The sequence below is a fragment of the Bos taurus genome, chromosome 2 (assembly GCF_002263795.3).
Source record: "Bos taurus isolate L1 Dominette 01449 registration number 42190680 breed Hereford chromosome 2, ARS-UCD2.0, whole genome shotgun sequence".
NCBI classification, from domain to species: domain Eukaryota; kingdom Metazoa; phylum Chordata; class Mammalia; order Artiodactyla; family Bovidae; genus Bos; species Bos taurus.
Window position 1 is genome coordinate 22,038,213 of NC_037329.1, and position 22,293 is coordinate 22,060,505.

General features: G+C 44.4%; 1 protein-coding gene across 6 annotated transcripts in view; it reads left to right on the forward strand.

Moving 5' to 3' along the window:
* CHN1 (chimerin 1) overlaps positions 1–7,138 on the forward strand; it is a 202,251-nt gene extending 195,113 nt beyond the window's left edge. For 5 of the 6 annotated variants that reach the window (XM_005202319.4, XM_015474801.3, NM_001113247.1 and 2 more), the window contains 2 exon segments: positions 4,489–4,594; positions 6,236–7,137. In XM_005202319.4, the coding sequence (XP_005202376.1) occupies positions 4,489–4,594; positions 6,236–6,407 (278 nt within the window). In that variant the 3' untranslated portion in view covers positions 6,408–7,137. 6 annotated transcript variants of the gene reach the window in all.
* Positions 7,139–22,293: the final 15,155 nt, after the last annotated feature.

A 22,293-nucleotide genomic window follows, 5' to 3' on the forward strand; every position in this document is an offset into this window, starting at 1 on the left:
GTGTAATTGTCCATGGTCACATGGCAAGAGGGGGTGGCCCTGGCATTCAGATTCACATCTGTGACATCAAAGCCCTGGCCCTCTCCCCTCTGCATGCTGCATGGCTTCCTTCATGGGACAGGGAACAGAAGGATTAAAAGGAGGAAGACAAGAGGGAAGGGGTGGGACCCCTTTCAAACAGAGCACAGAGCTAACTCACCCTTCGCAATGAGCTTTTTAGTATCTCAGCCATTGAAACAACCGGGGACCATGTTCTTCAGGTCTCAGGTATCTCTGGCATTTACTAGAAGCCCTTGCAAATAGCAACCACAACAATAAAGTCAGAGTTCTTGTTAAAGCTTTCCCCTGCAACAGCTGTTTGAACGCTGCTCTGGCAGCCTTCCCTGGAGAGGCTGCTGGTTGAAAGCTGGAAGGGAGTGGTTGCAGAAAATGAGAAAAGGATTCAAGGATGGAGAAGGCCAGGGCATCCCAACCAAAGGCTTGAAGAGCTTCATAACCCTTCATTCATAATCCCCTGGAAAGTCTCTTATGAACCAACTTGAAGCCTTGGTCTCCCTGGTGAAGAAATCAGTGCCCTACAAAACAGAGGCCATGCTCAGTAACTCAGCATGCATCACAGTGAAAAGAGCACTGCCACAGCTGAGCTCTGGGTCGGGCTGAATGGAGAAACCATCTTCCGGCCAAGGAGTCTAAGAGCTCTTCCCAGAAGATCTCAGAAAAGTTACATGACTCAGTTAGTATGTAACTGTGAGTGAGTCAGATAAATTCAGAGAGAAAACCCAGGGTTCTTTGTCCTCAGCAATTTAAAATGTGCTGAAGAGAAGTCTGGAAAGAGAGCTTGCTGAGTTTTCCCGTCAGCTGTGCCACTGATTCACCCCTTTTGCTTGCCTAAGTTTTATTCTTCTTGGATTTGAATTTCTCTGAAGAATCAGACAGTACTTTCATTCAGAGAGCTTGTAACTAGGCCTGATACATGTCCAGAGTGCTCACTACCTGCCCCCACAATGTCCACACCCACATTCCCGAATCCTCCAGACTTTTCCAGGACCTCTCAGCTGCAGGCCACCTTTCTCTCTCAGAGTTGCCTCACACACAGATGGGCCTCGTTCACAGCCTCATTCCTTCCTGCCAAGGTTATAGTTATATCTGGTCTTCCCTACTAGACTGTAACTCCCTCAGGTGCAGGGGTCCTCTCCTGTCTGTATCACCGCAGCACCCAGTTACGTAATGGTTTAGTTGCTAAGTCATGTCTGACTCTTGTGACCCTGTGGACTGTGGCCCACCAGGCTCCTCTGTCCATGGAATTTTCCAGGCAAGAAGCATACTGGAGTGGGTTGCCATTTCCTTCTCCAGGGGATCTTCCTGACCCAGGGATCAAACTCGAGTCTCCTGCATTGCGAGCCATCTCCTCCATTGCAGGCAGATTCTTTACCAACTGAGCCACCAGGGGAAGCCCAAAATAATAGTGCTGAAAAACATTTGTTGAATGAGGAAACATAATTTTATACTAAGAACCATAGTATCTTAGCATTTTTGGATAATCTAAGGGGTTGTGTAACTGGCCTTCTTTCTCCAACACATTCTTTTTTGTTGTTGTTGGGGGTTTGTTTGTTTTTTTCAACTTTTTATTTTGTATTGAGGTATAGCCAATCAACAGTGTTGTGATAATTTCAGGTAAACAGCGAAGGGACTTAGCCATACATATATATGTATCCATTCTCCCCCAAACTCCCCTCCCATCCAGGCTGTCACATGATACTGAGGAGAATTCCATGTGCTATAGAGTAGGTCCTTGTTGGCTATCCATTTTAAATACAGCAGCACCAACACATTGTTTTTTAAATACCCTGTAACTACAGGAACGACTTCCCTGGTGGCTTAGTGGTAAAGAATCTGCCTGCCAAGCGGTAGACAATTAAACAACAACAAAAAGCTACGATCACTACTTCTCCAGGCGGCCCGTCCACTGGTAGACAGATGTCCGCTGACAGAGGCACCAGGAACCCGCCTGCTTTTAACTCCGCGCCGTGGGTGGTGATCCCAGTGTCCCCCTCTCCCACATGCAAGTCTTTCATACACTTCAGCAACTACTGGTGACCTTCCGCCTCTGCGTACATTCCGCTGTATCTGTCTCACTCTTAAATTATGCTGTGGTTTTCTTGGGGCTAAAGGTTTGCATTCTCTGAAAAATTGATCATGGGTAAGACTTTAGGAAAAAGAGAGAAATTAATTCTAGAGAAGAATCTTGGTCAATTTAATATCAGTATATTCAATTGCATTTTGCCATTTGTTCCCAAATTTATAATTCCGGTCTGGCCCTCTCTCTAAACCCCAGAGCAGTCTATAGTCAGCACGTTCACTTGGATATCTGATGACATCTCAAAAGCAGCTCTTGATCTTCCCCTCAAACCTCATCCACCTGTGATCTTCCCCATCTCAGTTAATTGAGGCTCCACCCTTCCAGTTGCCTAAGCCCAAATTTTGGCCCATTCTTGATTCTCCTCTTTTTCATACATCCCTCATCAGAAAATCCTCTGGACTCTGCCCTCAAAATATGCCCAGAATTCGGCAACTTCTTATCACCTTCACTGCACCACATGGTCATTCTTCACCTGGGTGTGTGTAATTAGGACCCGAGCCATCTTTCCGGTTTTACTCTTGCCCTTCCATAGCCTGTTCCCTACATGGCAGCCAGAGGAGTGACGTGAAAAATGTATGTCAGATTATGACCCTCCCTCGTGTAGAAGCTTCCCATTTCTCTCTGTAAATGCTGTGCTCTTAAACTAGCCACAGCCCATGCCGCGATGAAGCACCCTCTTACCTCTCTGACCTCACCCCCTTCTCCCCTCCTTGCTTGGGCTCCTGCAGCCACACTTGGTTCCTGGCTTTTCCTCAAACATCACAGGCACACTGTCCCCCTCAGGCCCTTTGCACGGCTGTTTCTTTGCAAGGCTTCTCTCTGCATGGAACCATCTTCACCCAGATCTCCATGGAGTTCATTCCCTCGCTCCCTCCAAGTCTGTACTCAAGATCTTTTTCTCATTAAGGCCTATCCTGACCGTCCCATGTAATACTGCACCCTCTCAGCCCTCCCAGTGTTTCTTATCCTGCTGATTTTTTCCATAGGAATCATTCTGATCTCGTAAAAAGTCTAAGATAGGCTGTTCATTGTTTATCGTCTGTTGCCTCCAGTAGAAAGTAAGCTGTCTGTGAGCAGGGAATTTTGCTTGTTTGCTAGGCCACCAACACTGTCCTTAATTTCATACTATCTCAGGATTCTCCTTATAAAGATTAGCTGTAGAAGTTAAAAGGAAACTGTTACTCTTTTTTTCAATTTCCAGAATACTATAGTTTCAAATAGTCCAATCATAAAATCTATAGCCAAGTAAAAACTAGTAGTTTTCTATAGTAAATGGAATTTTCTTCTCTTAGTTTTAGAAATTAGATGATTGGATTTCAGTATCTGAGGTGTGACAGCTGTTACGTATTGGCACTTTGAACCTTGACGTCCCAAGGTTCAAAGGCTGTGCGTTATTTATTATAGCAAAAGGCAAACAGCACATCCTTTATTGCTGAGAAATAAACCAAGAACTCTGAGGAAACTTTGGGCAGAAATTGTAAAATGGCTAAAGTTTCTTTGAATTAAAAAACTTTAATCAGTGTAAAATTTACCACATCTGCTCTGCCAATCCTAGAAACTTTTCACACTGATCTTATTTTAGTTTTTACCTGACTCCAGTACATTGCCATTAAATTAGTTTTATAAATTAGAAAGGATTCTTGGGCTTGTGTCTTAAACATTATATTCTGGTTAGATGTGGACTTCCAGCATTTCAAGGCTGCTAGCCAACATTTCAAGGCAGTTGCCCTGACACCCAACATTTAAAGGTGCCCCATCTTCCTCATGTTTGGGTTGAAGCAGGAATGTGCTGTGGTTCTCTTTCTGAGAACACAAAATTCCAAAGATATCTATTGTTTCTGAATATGGAAGTAACTGATGGATTAAATGCACTCTGTGACCTGAAAGGAATGTGACTTTTTGGCCAACAGAGAACTAAAATATCTAAATGAAGATGCTGAAAGGAGATTTTCAAAATATTTTGAACAGTGCAGCATGGCTTCAGTATGTCTGTAGTGTTCAAAGATGACCTCGTTTGCATATATGTTTTTATCCTTCCATACATGTGTCTTGAGTTTTTTAAAGTTACATCCTATATATCCAATATCCAGTTTTCATAGTTAACAGACCCCAGGACCCTCAAGTTGAAAACACTGGGTACCCTCCCCAGAAGTCCAAGGAAATGGACTTGCCACATGGACACTAACCTTGTGGAAGTCTGAGACTTGAACCTTAAAAATTATTTTCCAAGGCCATGAACAGTGACCTTGTCAGTTTCAGAAGATCACCATAATAATAGAATTAAATGAGCCATTTGTACCAGTTGTCTGTTAAAGTTTCTCTCCTTGGTATTCATCTTGCTGTTACAGAAATTATGGATCCTGATGAGCAATTAGAAACCCTTCACGAAGCACTGAAACTGCTGCCGCCTGCTCACTGCGAAACCCTCCGGTACCTCATGGCGCATCTGAAGAGGCAAGTTTCCAACTTGGAATATACTTGTACCACATCCAGATGTTAAGAATCAAATGAAAGCAAAGGTGAAAGAGAGGTCAGGTGATCTGTTGAAGAATGAATAAATGCATAGCTATCTTGTCCCCTGGTGTGAAATCACACATTGAGAAGGCAGGCTAAAAATATTCTGTAGTATAATATGGTATGCAGACTTGATTCTTTCATAAATGGATTTGCAGTTCCAGTATATGTTTGCAGACATGTTAGAAATACCAATATTCTGCCAAGGACATGCATTAATTTTTGTGGAAAGGGAAAAGGTTGCAGCTATATAAAGACACTAGCATTAATAGAATAAAGCAAGAATGAAGCAACTTGCAAGAAAGCTCACTTTTCTTATGTCTTGCTCCAAAATAGGCACTTCAGACTTACTATTTTAGATTATTGAGTTAATGTTGCCAACACTGAAACCTGCTGTAAAAAGTGATGGAGTAAAGAAAGGGGTAAAGAGAGGAATGGAAAATAAAATATTTCAGTTACTTCTGGTTTAATGTTTTAAAGTGATGGATGGTGAGGTAGCTTTATTTCCCGGCTCGGTCACCCTCCATCTCTCCCAGTTGAAGCAAAGTTTCCAAAATTATATGACCAAATTTTAGTAGTTTTAGGGTCCCATGGACGGAGGAGCATGTTAGGCTGCAGTCCATGGGGTCGCTAAGAGTCGGACACGACTGAGCGACTTCACTTTCACTTTTCACTTTCATGCATTGGAGAAGGAAATGGCAGCCCACTCCAGTGTTCTTGCCTGGAGAATCCCAGGGACGGGGGAGCCTGGTGGGCTGCCGTCTGTGGGGTTGCACAGAGTCAGACACGACTGAAATGAGTTAGCATAGCATAGCATAGCATAGGGTTCCCAGATGTAAGACCAATCAGAAGTAAACAAAAAAACAGAACTTGACATCTACTTTGTACACCTTTAGGTCCAAGTTACCCAAAGTGAATATGTAACTCATGGTGCTTTCAGAGACTCTACATGCTCTCCATCTTTAGAAGCACCCTAAGTTAAGACTTTTAATATGCTTATAACTTCACTTATAAATTCAAGTTTGCTGCATATGTGGATGCAGTTAAGAACTCCACACTAAAACAAAGGAGTAACTCTCAAATTATAGTCTCTGTGCCTTTGCTGTAGCAATAAAAATCATAAAAATACTTAACACTCCCTGATGAGGTTGCTTACTCCTAGCCGTTTCCTATTAATATCACTGCCACTCTCCCCCTAGATACTCAATAAACTATTCAGCTTGCAAAAACTCTCTATAGGAAACAAGATCTCACCAAAGTGGAGGGAGACCTGATGGGTCATCAAGATGACCCAGCCCCTTCCCTGCAGCTCTGGGCCGTGGCAGGAGAATCCACAAATAGAACAGAACCCACTCAGGCCAGCACATCAGCTCTGGCTTCAGCTCCAGTGGTCACCAGAAGTTTAAATTATTCCTATCATTTACTCTAAGGAGAGTCAGTACTTTGAAGTTGAGAAATAACCCAGCAGAAGGGTTGATCAGTGGACACAACCCACTTTGAATCTTGTTTTTGTTTTAGCGCTCCAGCACGACAAAGACCCCCATGCCCTACATGAAGTCACCCTCCCTTGTATTTTTTCAGAGTCACCCTCCATGAAAAGGAGAATCTGATGAATGCAGAGAACCTTGGGATTGTTTTCGGCCCGACACTCATGAGATCTCCAGAGCTAGACGCCATGGCTGCCCTGAACGATATACGATATCAGAGACTGGTGGTGGAGCTGCTTATCAAAAATGAAGACATTTTATTTTAAATTTTTAGTTTGAAGGAAAAAAGAAGTGTTTTACAGATGAAGGAATGTTTTATAGTAATTTAATTGGCTCTTATAGCTGAATTATTTCTTGGTTAGAAGTTTGGGCATATAACCAGATTAAAATGAAGGAACCTCCCATTGTTTTCATAGCACCGCTCAGCTGTCCTTGTAAAACAGTGAACACACGCTTTCCAGTTCTAGTAATCCTGGGTGTTTATCATGTTCAGAGAAACTCAAGCTATTGCATGATTAGCCCCCTGTTTGGCAAGGGAACCCCATACAAAGGAGACACCAAGCCTGCACCGCCCCTCATCCTGGGTCGCCTGTGGTTGTAATTCAGCATGTTTCGCAGAGTAAATCTGTCGTGACTTTGCTTTTGGGTCCTATGTCATTGATTTCTGATGCTTCTATAAACATGCACACAAATGGAGAAAACAGTACCTCTGGCTGCTGCATTGCCATAGACTATAACATATGCCTACTTTTCTCAAATGCTTCCTTTCTGGTTTCTCTTAGTTCTTCTCTAACATAGTACTTTCTTTCCAGCAAAAGCAAAATGTGTTTTCAGATTTGTTACTTTAGTAAATTATCTCTACCAATAAAAAAAAGTACAACAGAGCATTTTGTTAAATTATTATTGGTCTTCAGTTGTAATTTTGTGTTTTTATCTGGCATGCATTTATTAATTTATTAAATTTGGCTTTTAGAAATAAAAAATATTGATAGCTTACTGTTTTCTCATGACTGATCCTATGTGGGAAAATGTGTTTGACCATTTATTTAATACTGAGTATTCCGTGCCACCTCTCTTGTTTACCGTTGAAAGTTTTGCATTGAATGCTCCTTAAAAAAGTAATTTAAAACTGCTTAGAAATAGAATACCCACTCATGGATTTATTTATCTTACATACTCTGGCAGAAATCTAGAATATTATCTCAACTTTTTGGGGGAGTGGGGAGGGCAGGTAGGAGTTCATTCTAGAGCCATCACAAAAAGGGTAAAACAAAAACAACAAAAAAAACCCCTGACTTTCTAAACACTTGGTTCGTCAGCGATGCATGCTGCTGACGCCGTTGAGCTGACACTACCTGAGGGGAGTCTCGGGTAAGCAGCCTGAATGGGGAGCGGGGGTCTACACCACCCAGCACTGGGAAGCCCAGGAACAGGCCTGCTGCCGTCACTAGGCACTCACGTGCCTTTGAGCAAATGACCTTCCACATTCTGTTTCCTCGTCTGTCAAATGAGCGCCCTTCCAGAACTGAAGCTCTGTCCTCCTTTAAAAACTGAAAAAGTAATACAAGACACATTTCCATTTTTGCCATTTCAATCCGTAATGCTTTTAAGACTATCTCAATGATAATGGGAACTGACAGAAGTATGTTGTTTTCCACATTTTTACCCTTAGGCTATAGTAGAAAGTTGATCCTATGTTTTATTAATGTTTATGCTCAGCAAAGTGTAGTTACGCAGTCCTTCACAACTATCTCAACCACAGTCACCCATGAAAAATGTCACTGCACTAAGCAGCATGGGGTCCCTAGATTAATGAAGTTCAGAGACTAGTTTTCTATAGCATAGATGCTGTCTAAAATGAGGTCACTGCAAGGCACTGAACACTAAGGTGTTCTGACTTATGAAACACGTTTGTCGGAGAAAGCTGATCGTGTCTGGCTGTCCCAGCGTTAGGCACACCTGAGCTGCCGCTACATCCTAGGGACTGAAGTCCGTGTTGCACTAAGTCCTTTTACAGGAGACTTCAGTTTTAAAGAAATATGCCTTTTAGAATATAATCACCCTTTTTTTGCCCTGAAAGTAACAGATACACTTGACTTTAGAGCAGGCACTTTCTGGAATGAGAGGTGGATCTGGACCAGGAGCAGTGCCTGATCACAGTAACTATGAAGCAGATGTTCAGATAAAGTTGTGAGTATGTCTGCAGACAAGGTTACTGTTTACCAGGTTTCTGAACAGTGCACTGAACATGTTCTGAAGTAGATGGATGTGTGGTTCCTTCCCCTGAGATGTGCAGGTACAAATCACAGCCACATCATCTGTGAGCACCCTGGTACCATCGGGTGACACTTCTTGAACTGAAAGAACAAATCTCAGTCACTTAGGGAAGCTCTTATTCAATAATTCAGAGTCTTTTATACATGTCTTTCTAAAACTACTTGGAGATTTTTTAAAAGCATGACTGTCTATAAAAAGAGGCAGCAGCTTCAATTTCCATCCCATTGGGAGTGGGAGGAGAGGCCAGTGAACCTCTCTACCATCTCCCACGGATCTGGCAGTACTGCAGATACTCTGCCCTGAGCATCAAGCCCAGTTCTTCTCAATTTTCTATATATAGTTTTAAAGAAATTATTGAGAAGTGAAAGATTTCCCTTCTCTACATTTTTTGTTAGTTTTAAAATGCCAGTTAGTTATACCAATCGGTCAGAGGAGGTAGTTCTTCACTGAATTGAGATGAAAAAATGTGTCCTTAAGTGGAAGAATGGATATATATCAAAATATTTCTGGTTACCTAATGAGCTCAATTAGAAGGCCTCTGAATAAATTAGCTTCAGGGCTCCAACACTTCATTTTTAACAGAATATTTTCGAGTTTATGGTCCCAAAGCTGATTAGGTAATATTCCTAATCCACTTACAGAGCCAAAAGTGTTTTTTATTTAATGCACAACGGAAAAGAAGTAACCAAACTCTTCCCAACTATGTTTTAGCCATCGGGAGAGCCCATGGCAAGTCTGTATAACACTCACATCTGTCTCCTGGTGTTAACGAGAGGCTTTCCTCTTATGAACGAAAGTAACCATGCTCTCTACACACATCATTACCACACATCACCCCTCCACTGGACGCGGGGAAGCTCTGGCCCTTGGTTGCCGAGTGTCGTGGGGGTAGAGAAGGCTGAGGAGTAGAGCACTGTCCGGGTTCAGTCAGCATCTCCAGTTTTTAGCGATCTAGTTTCCGCTTGCACTGTCTCAACAAGCGGAGCCCGACCTGCATCCCCTGGTGCGTCTGCACTTACTCCACACCTGGTTCCTGCCTGCCCCCTCCCCACGGGCCATGCACTGTGCTATCCTGGAAACAACATGAGCTCCAGTCCTCAAGGAATGCACCAGATCACCCTGGCCTAGGGAAATCTGAGTCCTGCTCTCTCTCCCTGTCTTTCCTATGGGCCTCAGTACTAGCTGCCTGTCCCCGTGGTGAGGTGTGTTCTCTGGAAAGGGCCAGCAGAGCGCGAAGAGGCCCCGTCAACCATCTTCTGCTGTAGAGTCACTGGCCCCTAATCCCCCGACATCTCATGAGGCTCAGGGGTGATGGAATCAGTCAGTGTACTGCAGCCGAGTGCACTTTTAGCTCATTTTGGCTAATTCCACACATAGTTGGTGGTCTTTCTGGAAAAAGACATGATCTCAACCTGACAGCTCAAAGTCTTACCATTTATCTAAAACAGACTGTGACAGCCCGCACAGTTCCCTAATAATAATGAAGGGGGGGAAAAACCAGGTTGCTTTCTCTAGATTTTTATGGTCAAGGACTTAGATTATAACTAATACACCAGATCTTATTTAAGACCAATTAGCAATTTCATTAATAAACATTATATTCGTAACATTACAGATTCAAACATCTGCTGGTTTCCACACATTCTTCTACCTTATCAAAGTCATTGTGGCCTCTCAGCAAATCCTTAAATAACTTTTAAAGTAAAATTTTTTCACTAGTCCTGTGTATCACACAAGGCATCTCACGTCAATTGATATTTCAGGTATTGAAACCAAAACGCGAGACAGAGCTAAGCTAACATCAACACATAGTGTAAGGAAGCCCCTGATTTGTGAGGTTTTGTTCTCTGCTGAAGACAGAATATTTTAATACGGTCAGTAATAGCATATTTCACAATGTAAACGTTTTCTGTTATTGCTTATTCCAAGGATATCATAAAACAACGAGAAGTGTAAGCATGTTGCTGACCTAGTTTGGGGAGCTCTGAAAGTGTCAGGGGGTTTATTGTTCTGATGCAGTCGTGATTGATTGTAGCAGGTGACGTCACCATGTGAAGCTGGATCTGTATCTGGTTCTGGAACATAAGTACTTAACTGCCCATGTCACTGTGGCAATACCGAAAGCAGAGGAGGCAATGTTCAGAGATTAAAATGACTCACTGAGGGAAATTAGCAAGAGGGGCCTCTCAGAGGTAAAATGTTGTAAACCTGGAATACTCGAGAAAACATCAAAATCTTTTCATTTTCATTATGTGGATCTCAGAGCAGTGAGTCTCCTCTGATGTGTCTATGGGTAAAATGCGGGCACAGGCTGGGGCTTGTCTGTGCCAAAAGTCAAGGCCTGGCCTACTATCTGGATGCCTTTCCGTGGCAATGAACATTACCCTAAGGCAGTTTTTATTCTTACCAAAGAAAATTTGTAATTTTGAGGAATAACTTGCTCAGGTTTTTTTTTTTTAATCGTATCCAAACTATAAAGAGAGGAGATGGGCATACAAAGGTTAAGTTCAACTACATCAGTGCCAGCTCTGTCCAGGATTCCAGGAACACTGTGATATCCAAAGCATAAAACGTGGAGGTGGAGGGAGGAAAAATGTAGAGCTTTAGAATGCGCTCAAACTTGTTATCATCTTAAAATAGACTGTTACAAATATAAGTTGTTTTATGTAAGCTTCATGGTAACCACAGAGCAAAAACCTGCAGTAAATACACAAAAGATAAAGAGAAAGGAATCTAAGCATACCACTGCAGAAAATCATCAAATCACAAAAGAACAGAACCGGAGTAGAAGAAAGGAACAGGAACTACAAAACAGCCAGAAAACAATTACTAATAACAAAATGGCGATACGTATACAATTATCAATAATTACTTTAAATATATGGAGAAGGCACTGGCACCCCACTCCAGTACTCTTGCCTGGAAAATTCCATGGGCGGAGGAGCCCGGTAGGCTGCAGTCCATGGGGTCACTAAGAGTCGGACATGACTGAGCGACTTCACTTTCACTGTTCACTTTCCTGCATTGGAGAAGGAAATGGCAACCCACTCCAGTGTTCTTGCCTGGAGAATCCCAGGGACGGGGGAGCCTGGTGGGCTGCCGTCTATGGGGTCACACAGAGTCGGACACGACTGAAGTGACTTAGCAGCAGCAGCATTTTAAATATAAATGGACTAACTTCTCCAATCATAGACATAAAGTAGCCAAATGAATAAAAACTACAAGACCCATCAATATGCTGCCTACAAGTGACTCATATCAGAAGTAAGGACACACACAGGCTCAAAGTGAGGAGATGGAAAAAGACATTTCATGCAAATAGAAACCAAAAGAAAGCTGAGATCGCTATACTTATATCAGACAAAATAAGACATAGACTATAATAAGAGACAAAGAAAGCCATTACATAACAGTAAAGAGGTCAGTCTAACAAGAGCTTATAACATTTATAAATATTTATGTTCCTAATCTAAGAACACCTAAATATATAAAGCAAATATTAACAGACCTGAAAGGAGAATAGCAATGCAATAATAGGAGGGGACTTTAACTCATCCATGGATAGACTCCAGACAAAATCAATGAGGAAACATGGGCCTTAAATGACAGGTTAGGCCAAACTGATTTAACAGATATGTGTAGAACATTCCACCCAAAAGTAGCAGAATACATATTCTTCTCAAGCACACATGAGACAGTCTTCAGGATAGATCATCTTAAGCCACAAGTCAATATGTTTAAGAAAACTGAAATCATATCAAGCATCTTTCCTGGTATAAAACTAGAAATCAATTGTAAGAATAAAACAGGAAAATTCACAAATGTGTGGAGACTAAACAACATGCTACCGAGCAATCAATGGGTCAAAGGGGAAATCAGGAGACATGAAAAAATAACTTGAGACACACAAAAATGGAAATGCAACATACCAGAATTAATGGAGGGCACCAAGATTCCAGGAGGAGAAGAAGCTGTTGCTCAGCACCAGGAGATGGCATTAAACACGTGGCCAGAAATGTAAGGGCTCCAGGCCCTCGGCCCACGGGTGGCCTGCCTCTCTGACTCTGCTCTGCTTTAGCCCAGCACAGTGGTTTGCAAACTTCAGAGACTTAAGACCTTACTGCCAGAGGTTCTGAATTAGGAGATGTGGGTGGAGCCCCCAAATCTGTATTCCTAACAAGCCCCCAGGGGATACTGATGCTGCTGGTCCCAGGATCACACTTTGAGAACCACTGGCTGAGTGTGTCTCAGCCCTGGCTACACATTATCACCTGAGGCCCTTGTGCAGGCCAATTAAATGAAAGCTCTGTGCACAAGCGCTGGGCAGACAGCTCCTTGGGTGACTGCAATGTGTCCCTGGCGTGCAGACTGTTGCATTTCCTATTGGTATGTTAAAATGTGCCCAGGATTTGTTTTAATCAGGTGTAAGACACCCAGACATGGAAATGACGACCCCTAGAAACAGGAGGCGAGCAGGGCAACGTGGGGATGGACCAGGGTCAGTCAGGAGCGGAAGGGAAGCAAGCAGAGCATGGCCCAGAGCCTTTATTGGGAAGGAGTGGATGAGGCAGGGTGGGTTCCCTGAGTCGGTTTAGGTTGGAGAGTTTCAGTAATTTCAATGAGTCCTGGGCTAGAGGAGTAGCCCCTCATTGTCCAGGACCCCACTCTGAGGTGACTTAAGGCCAGGGGTATGTGGGCTTAGTCTGTGAGAGTTTAATGAAGGAGACAGTTGGGGATGTGGGCTCTGGATTGGTTGGTTTGTGTATCAGACATCTCATAAGAGTCCTTTGCAATCTCTTTGTAGCTGTTTAGTTGCTAAGTCATGTCCAACTCTTTGCAACCCCATAGGCTGTAACGCTGCACACTCCTCTGTCCTCTGCTACCTCCTGGAGTTTTCTCAGATTTATGTCCATTGAGTTGGTGATGCTATCTAACCATCTTATCCTCTGCCACCCCCTGCTTCCATAGTGGCTCAGTGGTAAAGAATCCACCTGCTGAGCAGCAGGCACGGGTTCAATCCCTGGGTTGGGAAGATCCCCTGGAGAAGGAAATGGCAACCCATTCAGTATGCTTGCCTAAGAAAACCCATGGCGGGCTACAGTCCATGGGGTCACAAAAGAGTCGGACACTTCTTAGCGACAGACTATTTTGCAATCTCTAGGAGTTAGCTAACCCTAGGAGGGGCGGTCTATCCAGGAAGAAGGCCTCAGATGCCTGAACATCAAGAATATAGAAAATAAGAAAGTATAGTCCATAGAGTCGGCTACATGTGCTTCCTGTCAGTGTCTCATCTCCTGATTCTGTCCTCAAAACTTTTCTTTCTTATTCAAATTTCATTCAAAATCCCATTGCATAACTGAACTTAGATATTAAGTCAGAAGAAGATGGGTTCTAATAGGAAGCAGCATGTTAAATCACTTCAGGAAGGATTCCACATTTCCCAGATCACATTTAATGAGACTAACATTCCACAAAATGTAAGAAATATGAATTATTCTGACAACTACACCACCTGCACCAGCCTCACGCAGCTAGAAGGCCTAACAGCCGAGGCCACTTCTGTTAACATTATTTAGCTCTTTGTTTCAAGAGACCTTTCCAGGGGAAGATAAGACTTTGCTTCAGAAGCGAAGTCACTCGGTTGTGTCCGACTCTTCGCGACCCCATGAACTGTAGCCTACCACGCTCCTCTGAATTTCCATGAGGAAATTCCTGCAGATCACTTAACCTGAGATAATGGACCCCTCACCTGGGCAAACAGCTTATCAAACTACAGCCTACCTCTCAAGATCCTTGCTATGTTCACCAGTCTTAAACAACTCTATTTCCCCACCTTGATTCCATCCATCATGTGTTCAGTCTTGTCTGACTCTTTGTGACCCCATGGACTGCAGCCCACCAGGCTCCTCTGTCCATGGGATTTTCCAGGCAAGAATACTTAAGCGGGTTGCCATTTCCTCCTTCAGGGTTAGAGATCCCCACCTTGAAAAATACATCATAAATACTTGAGCCCAGGCCCCTGAAACCCTGCAAAGCCCCGCTCTGACATCCCCCTTCTGCAACACTGCTTGGCCACTGTATTGTTCTGCTCACTACCTTCAGTTCCAGCTACCTTAGTTGTGCTTTATTAGCAGACAGTCTAATAATACACTGGGAAGCAAAGGGTTCTAGAATCAAAACAATTGGGGCAATACTATACAGGTGACCCTCGAACCACAGGGGTCTGGATGGCACAGCTCACTTATGTGTGGATTTTTTTTCCAATAAATATGTACTACAGGATTCACAGTTGGTTGAATTCACAGAAGCAGAACCATGAAAATGGAAGACCCACAGATACAGCCACCTATGAGTTACACTGTTTAGAGGGTTGGTGCCCCCAATTTCTGCTTTATTCAAGGGTCAACTGTTCAAGCGTCAATGACACCTATGTTAATATTACAGTGTTAGCATAATAAGTCTGAAAAATTCTGCATTTAAAACAAACAAACAAACTTGAGACTTCCCTGGTGGTCCAGTGGCTAAGACTCTGCTCCCAGTGCAGAGGGCTTGGGTTCAATGCCTGGTCAGGGAACTAGATCCCACATGTGACAACTGAGTTCACATACCACAACTAAAAAAGATCCCACATGAAGCAGTTAAGGCCTGGCACAGCCAAATAAATAAATAGATATTAAAAAAAAAAAAAAAAAAAACAAAGCGAACTGGAAACTTGTACATGGAAAGTATTGTTTTTCTGCAAACGTACCAACTTCTCTAAGAACATTTTTCCCCCTTAATATCAGTTTTCAAAACACTGATTTAGGTAGTCATGAGCGACTGGAGGGAAATTAAGACATACTAGGCATGTAACCCCCACTCCGGTACTCCTGCCTGGAAAATCCCATGGACGGAGGAGCCTGGTGGGCCGCAGTCCACGAGGTCGCTAGAGTCGGACAAGACTCAGCGACTTCACTTTCACTTTTCACTTTCCTGCAATGGAGAAGGAAATGGCAACCCACTCCAGTGTTCTTGCCTGGAGAATCCCAGGGACGGGGGAGCCTCGTGGGCTGCCGTCTATGGGGTCGCTCAGAGTCGGACACGACTGAAGCGACTTAGCAGCAGCAGCAGCAGGCATGTAACTGGCTTTCCTGGTAGCTCCACTGGTAAAGAATCCATCTGCAATGCAGAAGACCCTCGATTCCTGGGTCGGGAAGATGCCCTGCAGGAGGGCATAGCAGCCCACTCCGTATTCTTGCCTGGAAAATCCCCACGGACAGAGGAGCCTCGGGGGCTACAGTTCATGGGGTCGCAAAGAGTCGGACATGACTGAGCGACCAACACAGCACAGGCATGTAACATATAACCCTGACATCCTAAAGCTAATGGTGAGGGAGCTGACACCAGGCTTCCCCACCTAGGAGAGTCCCCACCCACCATCAGCGCCTCTGGGCTGGGCTGGCTATGGGTGGGAGGGGTTTGCACATCATAAATGGTTTCTCCCTGACTAGTGAGGGAGGGATCACCCACATCCAGCAGTCTGTCTCCAGAGGACCATGCCCTAAGGCTTGCGAACAAGGCAAGCACCTACTTTGCCAGAGAAGGAGGAACCAGGACACCTCCTGGATCTGGATTTCTAAAGCCACTTGACTTTGCACCATGCTTTGTGCATAATGAGCCTCAGAGCCTGCTCAAAGTGAAAGTGAAGTCAGAGAGTGCTCACTAGGTAACAATTCCTGTTCCTGGTGGCACTGCTGAAAGATCATAGGAGCTCCCCACCTGGTCCCTCAGCCTTCTCCTCAGAGGTGGGAGGAGAAATCAGTCAGGGCAGTTCACTTCCCCACCATTTCTACCCTGGAAACACCAGATATGTAGGAGGAGAAATGAATACATTATCAGAGAATTCCAGGATCCAATGCTTTGTCTGTGAAACAAGTGGCCAAGCCAAAAAGGACGCTGGCCTCACAATAGCAAGGTTATTCCAGTTACCAATGAGCAGTTCTGCCAGTGTGTTCCATGATATGTCCTCATTAAAAATTAACCACCATTAATATTAATTACAGTGATTAAAAGGAAACATCTGTGAAGACAGACTTGAATCCTTAGAGCTCTGGCTGGGTGTAGCAAGATAAAACAGCTGCCAAAGGGAAGAAGCTTTATCATGTCAAGAGAGAGGAAGGGAGGGGAAAGTGCTTGAGCTGGGCAGCAGGCCTGGGGTCCTAGAGACTCTGGGCCCCTCTCTGCCTCTTGTCCTCTCTCTCTTCCCTCTCCCCACCCCTCCCCTCCATGCTTTCTTCTTGCTGTTAGCTTCCATTTACTAGCTGTCTATCTACAGAGGAAAGCCAGAGCTTTTCATTCTGCAAAATCACATAGTTTTCCCTTACAGGTTATTAAAAAATACTGAGTATAGTTCCTCATGCTATACAGCAGGTCCTTATTGATTATCTATTTTATATAGAGTAGTTTATGTTAATACAGCAAAGTGATTCAGTTATACATTTCTTTTCAGATTCTCATTCTGCAAAATCCATACCACTCCATGTCAACTGAGGTGAATATGGATTATACCAAAGGCTTTTTTTTCTTGTCTGTACTCTATGAACCACTGTTCCTCTTTTTCCAGCTCTGTGGAGGGCAGGGGGCGGGAAGCAAAGGGTTTGGTCACTCTGATGGAGAACTAGAAACATTGCCCAGGGAATACCTGCCCAGTGCCCGCCTCCAGAGTGGGTGCTGAGAAGCCTCAGGGAAGGCCCAGCAGAGGCTAGCCCAGCCCAGCTTTAGCCCGGTGTGTGTTAGTCACTCAGACATGTCCAACTCTGCAACCCCATGGACTGTAGCCCGCCAGGCTCCTCTGTCCATAGAATTCTCCAGGTAAGAATACTGAACTGGGTTGCCATTCTCTTCTCCAAGGGTTCTTCCTGACCCAGGCATTGAACTTGCACCTCCAGCACTGCAGGCGGATACTTCACCATCTGAACCACCTGAGACCCAGCAAAACTCCACCTGTGAGGAAGCACTGCCCCTCCCCCACTTTGTACTTGCTCAAAGGTAAGGAAAATCAGTCCAGTTCAGTTCAGTCACTCAGTCGTGTCCAATTCTTTGCGACCCCATTGACTGCAGCATGCCAGTCTCCCCTGTCCATCACCAACTCCCGGAGTTTACTCAAACTCATGTCCATCGAGTCGGTGATGCCATCCAGCCATCTCATCCTCTGTTGTCCCCTTCTCCTCCTGCCTTCAATCTTGTCCAGCATCAGGGTCTTTTCCAATGAATCCATTCTTCAATGACCAAAGTATTGGAGTTTCAGCTTTAGCAGCAGTCCTTCCAATGAATATTCAGGACTGATTTCCTTTAGGATAGACTGGTTGGATCTCCTTGCACTCCAAGGAACTCTCAAGAGTGTTCTCCAACACCACAGTTCAAAAGCATCAATTCTTCAGTGCTCAGCTTTCTTTATGGTCCATCTCTCACATCATACATGACTACTGGAAAAACCATAGCTTTGACTAGATGGACCTTTGTCGGCAAAGTAATGTCTCTGCTTTTTAATATTCTGTCTAGGTTGGTCATAGCTTTTCTTCCAAGGAGCAAGCATCTTTTAATTTCATGGCTGCAGTCACCATCTTGCAGTGATTTGGGGGGAGTTTTCCTCAAACAGAAACTATTGTTTCTCCATCTATTTGCCATGAAGTGACGGGACCAAATGCCATGATCTTAGTTTTCTGAATGTTGAGTTTTAAGCCAACTTTTTCACTCCCCTCTTTCACTTTCATCCAGAGGCTCTTTAGTTCTTCTTTGCTTTCTGCCATAGGGCGGTATCATCTGCATACCTGAGGTTATTGATATTTCTCCCAGAAATCTTGATTCCAGCTTGTGCTTCATCCAGCCCGGCATTTCACATGATGTACTCTGCATATAAGTTAAATAAGCAGGGTGACAATATACAGCCTTGATGTACTTCTTTCCCAATTTGATTTGGAACCAGTCTGTTGTTCCATATCCAGCTCTAACTGTTGCTTCTTGATCTGCCTACAGATTTCTCAGGAGGCAGATAAGGTGTTCTGGTATTCCAATCTCTTGAAAAATTTTCCACAGTTTGTTGTGATCCACACAGTCAAAGGCTTTGGCATAGTCAATAAAGCAGAAGTAGATGTTTTTTCTGGAACTCTCTTGCTTTTCTGATGATCCAACGGATGTTGGCAATTTGATCTCTGGTTCCTCTGCCTTTTCTAAATCCAGCTTGAACATCTGGAAGTTCACAGTTCACGTACTGCTGAAGCCTGGCTTGGAGAATTTTGAGGATTACTTTGCTAGCATGTGCTGCTGCTGCTAAGTTGCTTCAGTCATGTCTGACTCTGTGCGACCCCATAGACGGCAGCCCAGCAGGCTCCCTCGTTCCTGGGATTCTCCAGGCAAGAACACTGGAGTGGGTTGCCATTTCCTTCTCCAATGCATGAAAGTGAAAAGTGAAAGTGAAGTCATTCAGTAGTGTTTGACTCTTAGTGACCCCATGGACTGCCGCCTACCAGGCTCCTCTGTCCATGGGATTTTCCAGGCAAGAGTACTGGAGTGGGGTGCCTTTGCCTTCTCCATGCTAGCATGTGAGATGAGTGCAATTGTGCAGTAGTTTGAGCATTCTTTGGCATTGCCTTTCTTTGGGATTGGAATGAATAGTGACCTTTTCCAGTCCCATGGTCACTGCTGAGTTTTCCAAATTTGCTGGCATATTGAGTGAAGCACTTTCACAGCATCATCTTCCAGGATTTGAAATAGCTCAACTGGAATTCCATCACCTCCAGTAGCTTTGTTCATAGTGATGCTTCCCAAGGTCCACTTGACTTCACACTCCAGGATGTCTGGCTCTAGTTGAGTGATCACACCATTGTGGTTGTCTGGGTCATGAAGATCTTTTTTGTACAGTTATTCTGTGTATCCTTGCCTCCTCTTCTTAATATCTTCTGTTCCTGTTGGGTTCATACCATTTCTGTCCTTTATTGAGCCCATCTTTGCATGAAATGTTCCCCTGGTATCTCTAATTTTGTTGAAATGATCTCTAGTCTTTACCATTCTTTTGTTTTCCTCTATTTTTTTGCACTGATCACTGAGGAAGGCTTTCTTATTTCTCCTTGCTATTCTTTGGAACTCTGCATTCAGATGGGTATATCTTTCCTTTTCTCCTTTGCTTTTAGCTTCTCTTCTTTTCTCAGCTATTTGTAAGGCCTTCTCAGGCAACCATTTTGCCTTTTTGCACTTCTTTTTCTTGGGGATGGTCTTGATCACTGGCTCCTGTACAATGTCATGAACCTCCATCCATAGTTCTTCAGGCAGTCTGTCTATCAGATCTCATCCTTTGAATCTATTTGTCACTTCCACTGTGTAGTTGTAACAAATCAAAATGGGAACAAATCAAGATGGCAGAGTAGAAGGACGGGCCCTCATCTTCTTCTGTGAGAACTCCAAAATTAAAACTCGTTGCTGAACAACCATCGACAGGAGAATGTTGGATCCCACCAAAAAAAGACAGCCCATGTCCAAGGGCAAAGGAGAAGCCCCCAGCAAGACAGTAGGAGGGGCAAAATCACATTTAGAATCAAACCCCATACCCGCCAGAGATGCTTGGAGGGCTCAATCAAACCCTTGTGCACACCAGGAGACCCCACAGAGACTGAGGCAGACCTGCCTGTGAGTGTTTGTCTCCTGTGGAGGTACAGGTCAGCAGTGGCCTGCTGCAGGGGCAGGGCCTCTGAGTGCAGCAGACCTGGGTATGGCATACACCCTCTTGGAGGAGGTTGCCATTAACCCTACCACAGAGCTGCCAGAACTTACACAGGACTGGGGAAACAGACTCTTGGAGGGCACAAACAAAAACTTGTGGGCACCAGGACCCAGGACAAAGGAGCCGTGACCCCACAAGAGACTGACCCAGACTTGCCCGTGAGTGTCCAGGAGTCTCTGGCAGAGGCGTGGGTTGGCGGTGGCCTGCTGCAGGGCTGGGGACGCTGAGTGTAGCAATGCATGCATGGGACCTTTTGAAGGAGGCTGCCATTAACTTCATTACCTCCACCATAGTTTGGTCTCAGGTCAAACAACAGGGAGGGAACACAGCCCTGCCCATCAACAGAAATTGGATTAAAGATTTACTAAGCATGGATGGCCCTGCCCATCAGAACAAGACCCAGTTTCCCCCCAGTCAGTCTCTCCCATCAGGAAGCTTCCATAAGCCTCTTATCCTTATCCCTCAGAGAACAGATAGAATGATAAGCACAATCACAGAAAACTGATCAAACTGAGCACATGGACCACAGCCTTGTCTAACTCAATGAAACTATGAGCCATGCTGTGTAGGGCCACCTAAGATGGACCAGTCATGGTAGAGAGTTCTGACAAAACGTGGTCCACTGGAGAAGGGAATGGCAAACCACTTCAGCATTCTTGCCTTGAGAACCCCATGAACCGTAAGGAAAACAGTAAATGAAGAAAGATCCAACATGGACAGTTGCTTTTTTCCATGTATGTCTTCCTTATACTGGAAGCCTGACCCAATCAAATATAATCAATAGGGCAAACACACCAAATCAGCTCTCATAGGGACCCAGGCTTTCTGCAATGTTGTGGGAAAAGAGACTTCAGGCCTGGAATCTAAAAACAGAACTTGCTGATTATAAAAACTGAGACATGAGGGGAATGCTGGCCATTCAGGGGCTGGAGACCCTGAAACATCAAAATTGCAGGCTTTCATTTCTTCCCATAACCCTCTGCAAAGCTTTCCTTGTGTCATCAGGGGAGAGTGGCAGCAGGAGAGGGTGGCCTCATAACATAAATGAAATGTTATTTGAAAGTGGTACTGAGAACTTACATTTGAAATTAGTACTTGTTCTGAAAGATCAAAGGGAAGATGACATGGAGACCCTATACAGGGGTCATGATTTCTGTTCAAGGGAATAAAACACTGAGGATCTAATTATCATCCAAGCCTTTACTGAATGTGGGACTTGCAGTTCCCGTGATTACCAAGGGGCTGATTTTCTGGTTGTGGCATACCCCCACATCAGTTCAGTTCAGTTCAGTTCAGTCGCTCAGTCGGGTCCAACTCTTTGCAACCCCATGAATCGCAGCACGCCAGGCCTCCCTGTCCATCACCAACTCCTGGAGTTCACTCAAACTCATGTCCAAGTTGGTAATGCCATCCAGCCATCTCATCCTCTGTCATCCCCTTCTCCTCCTGCCCCCAATCCCTCCAGCATCAGAGTCTTTTCCAATGAGTCAACTCTTCGCATGAGGTGGCCTAAGTACTGGAGTTTCAGCTTTAGCATCATTCCTTCCAATGAACACCCAGGACTGATCTCCTTTAGGATGGACTGGTTGGATGTCCTTGCAGTCCAGGGGACTCTCAAGAGTCTTCTCCAACACCACAGTTCAAAAGCATCAATTCTTTGGCACTCAGCTTTCTTCACAGTCCAACTCTCACATCCATACATGACCACTGGAAAAACCATAGCCTTGACTAGGATGGACCTTGGTTGGCAAAGTAATGTCTCTGCTTTTGAATATGCTATCTAGGTTGGTCATAACTTTCCTTTCAAGGAGTAAGCATCTTTTAATTTCATGGCTGTAATCACCATCTGCAGTGATTTTGGAGCCCAAAAAAATAAAGTCTGACACTGTTTCCACTGTTTCCCCATCTATTTCCCATGAAGTGATGGGACCAGATGCCATGATCTTAGTTTTCTGAATGCTGAGCTTTAAGCCAACTTTTTCACTCTCCTCTTTCACCCCACATCCCAGCGCTCCAAACCCTGAGTAGGCAGCAGGGGCCTTGTGTTTCCACAGGGCGCCCGCTTGCCCCCGAGTCCTCTGCCTCCTAGTGGCTTCTAGGAAAAGCCAGTCCCCTGCCCT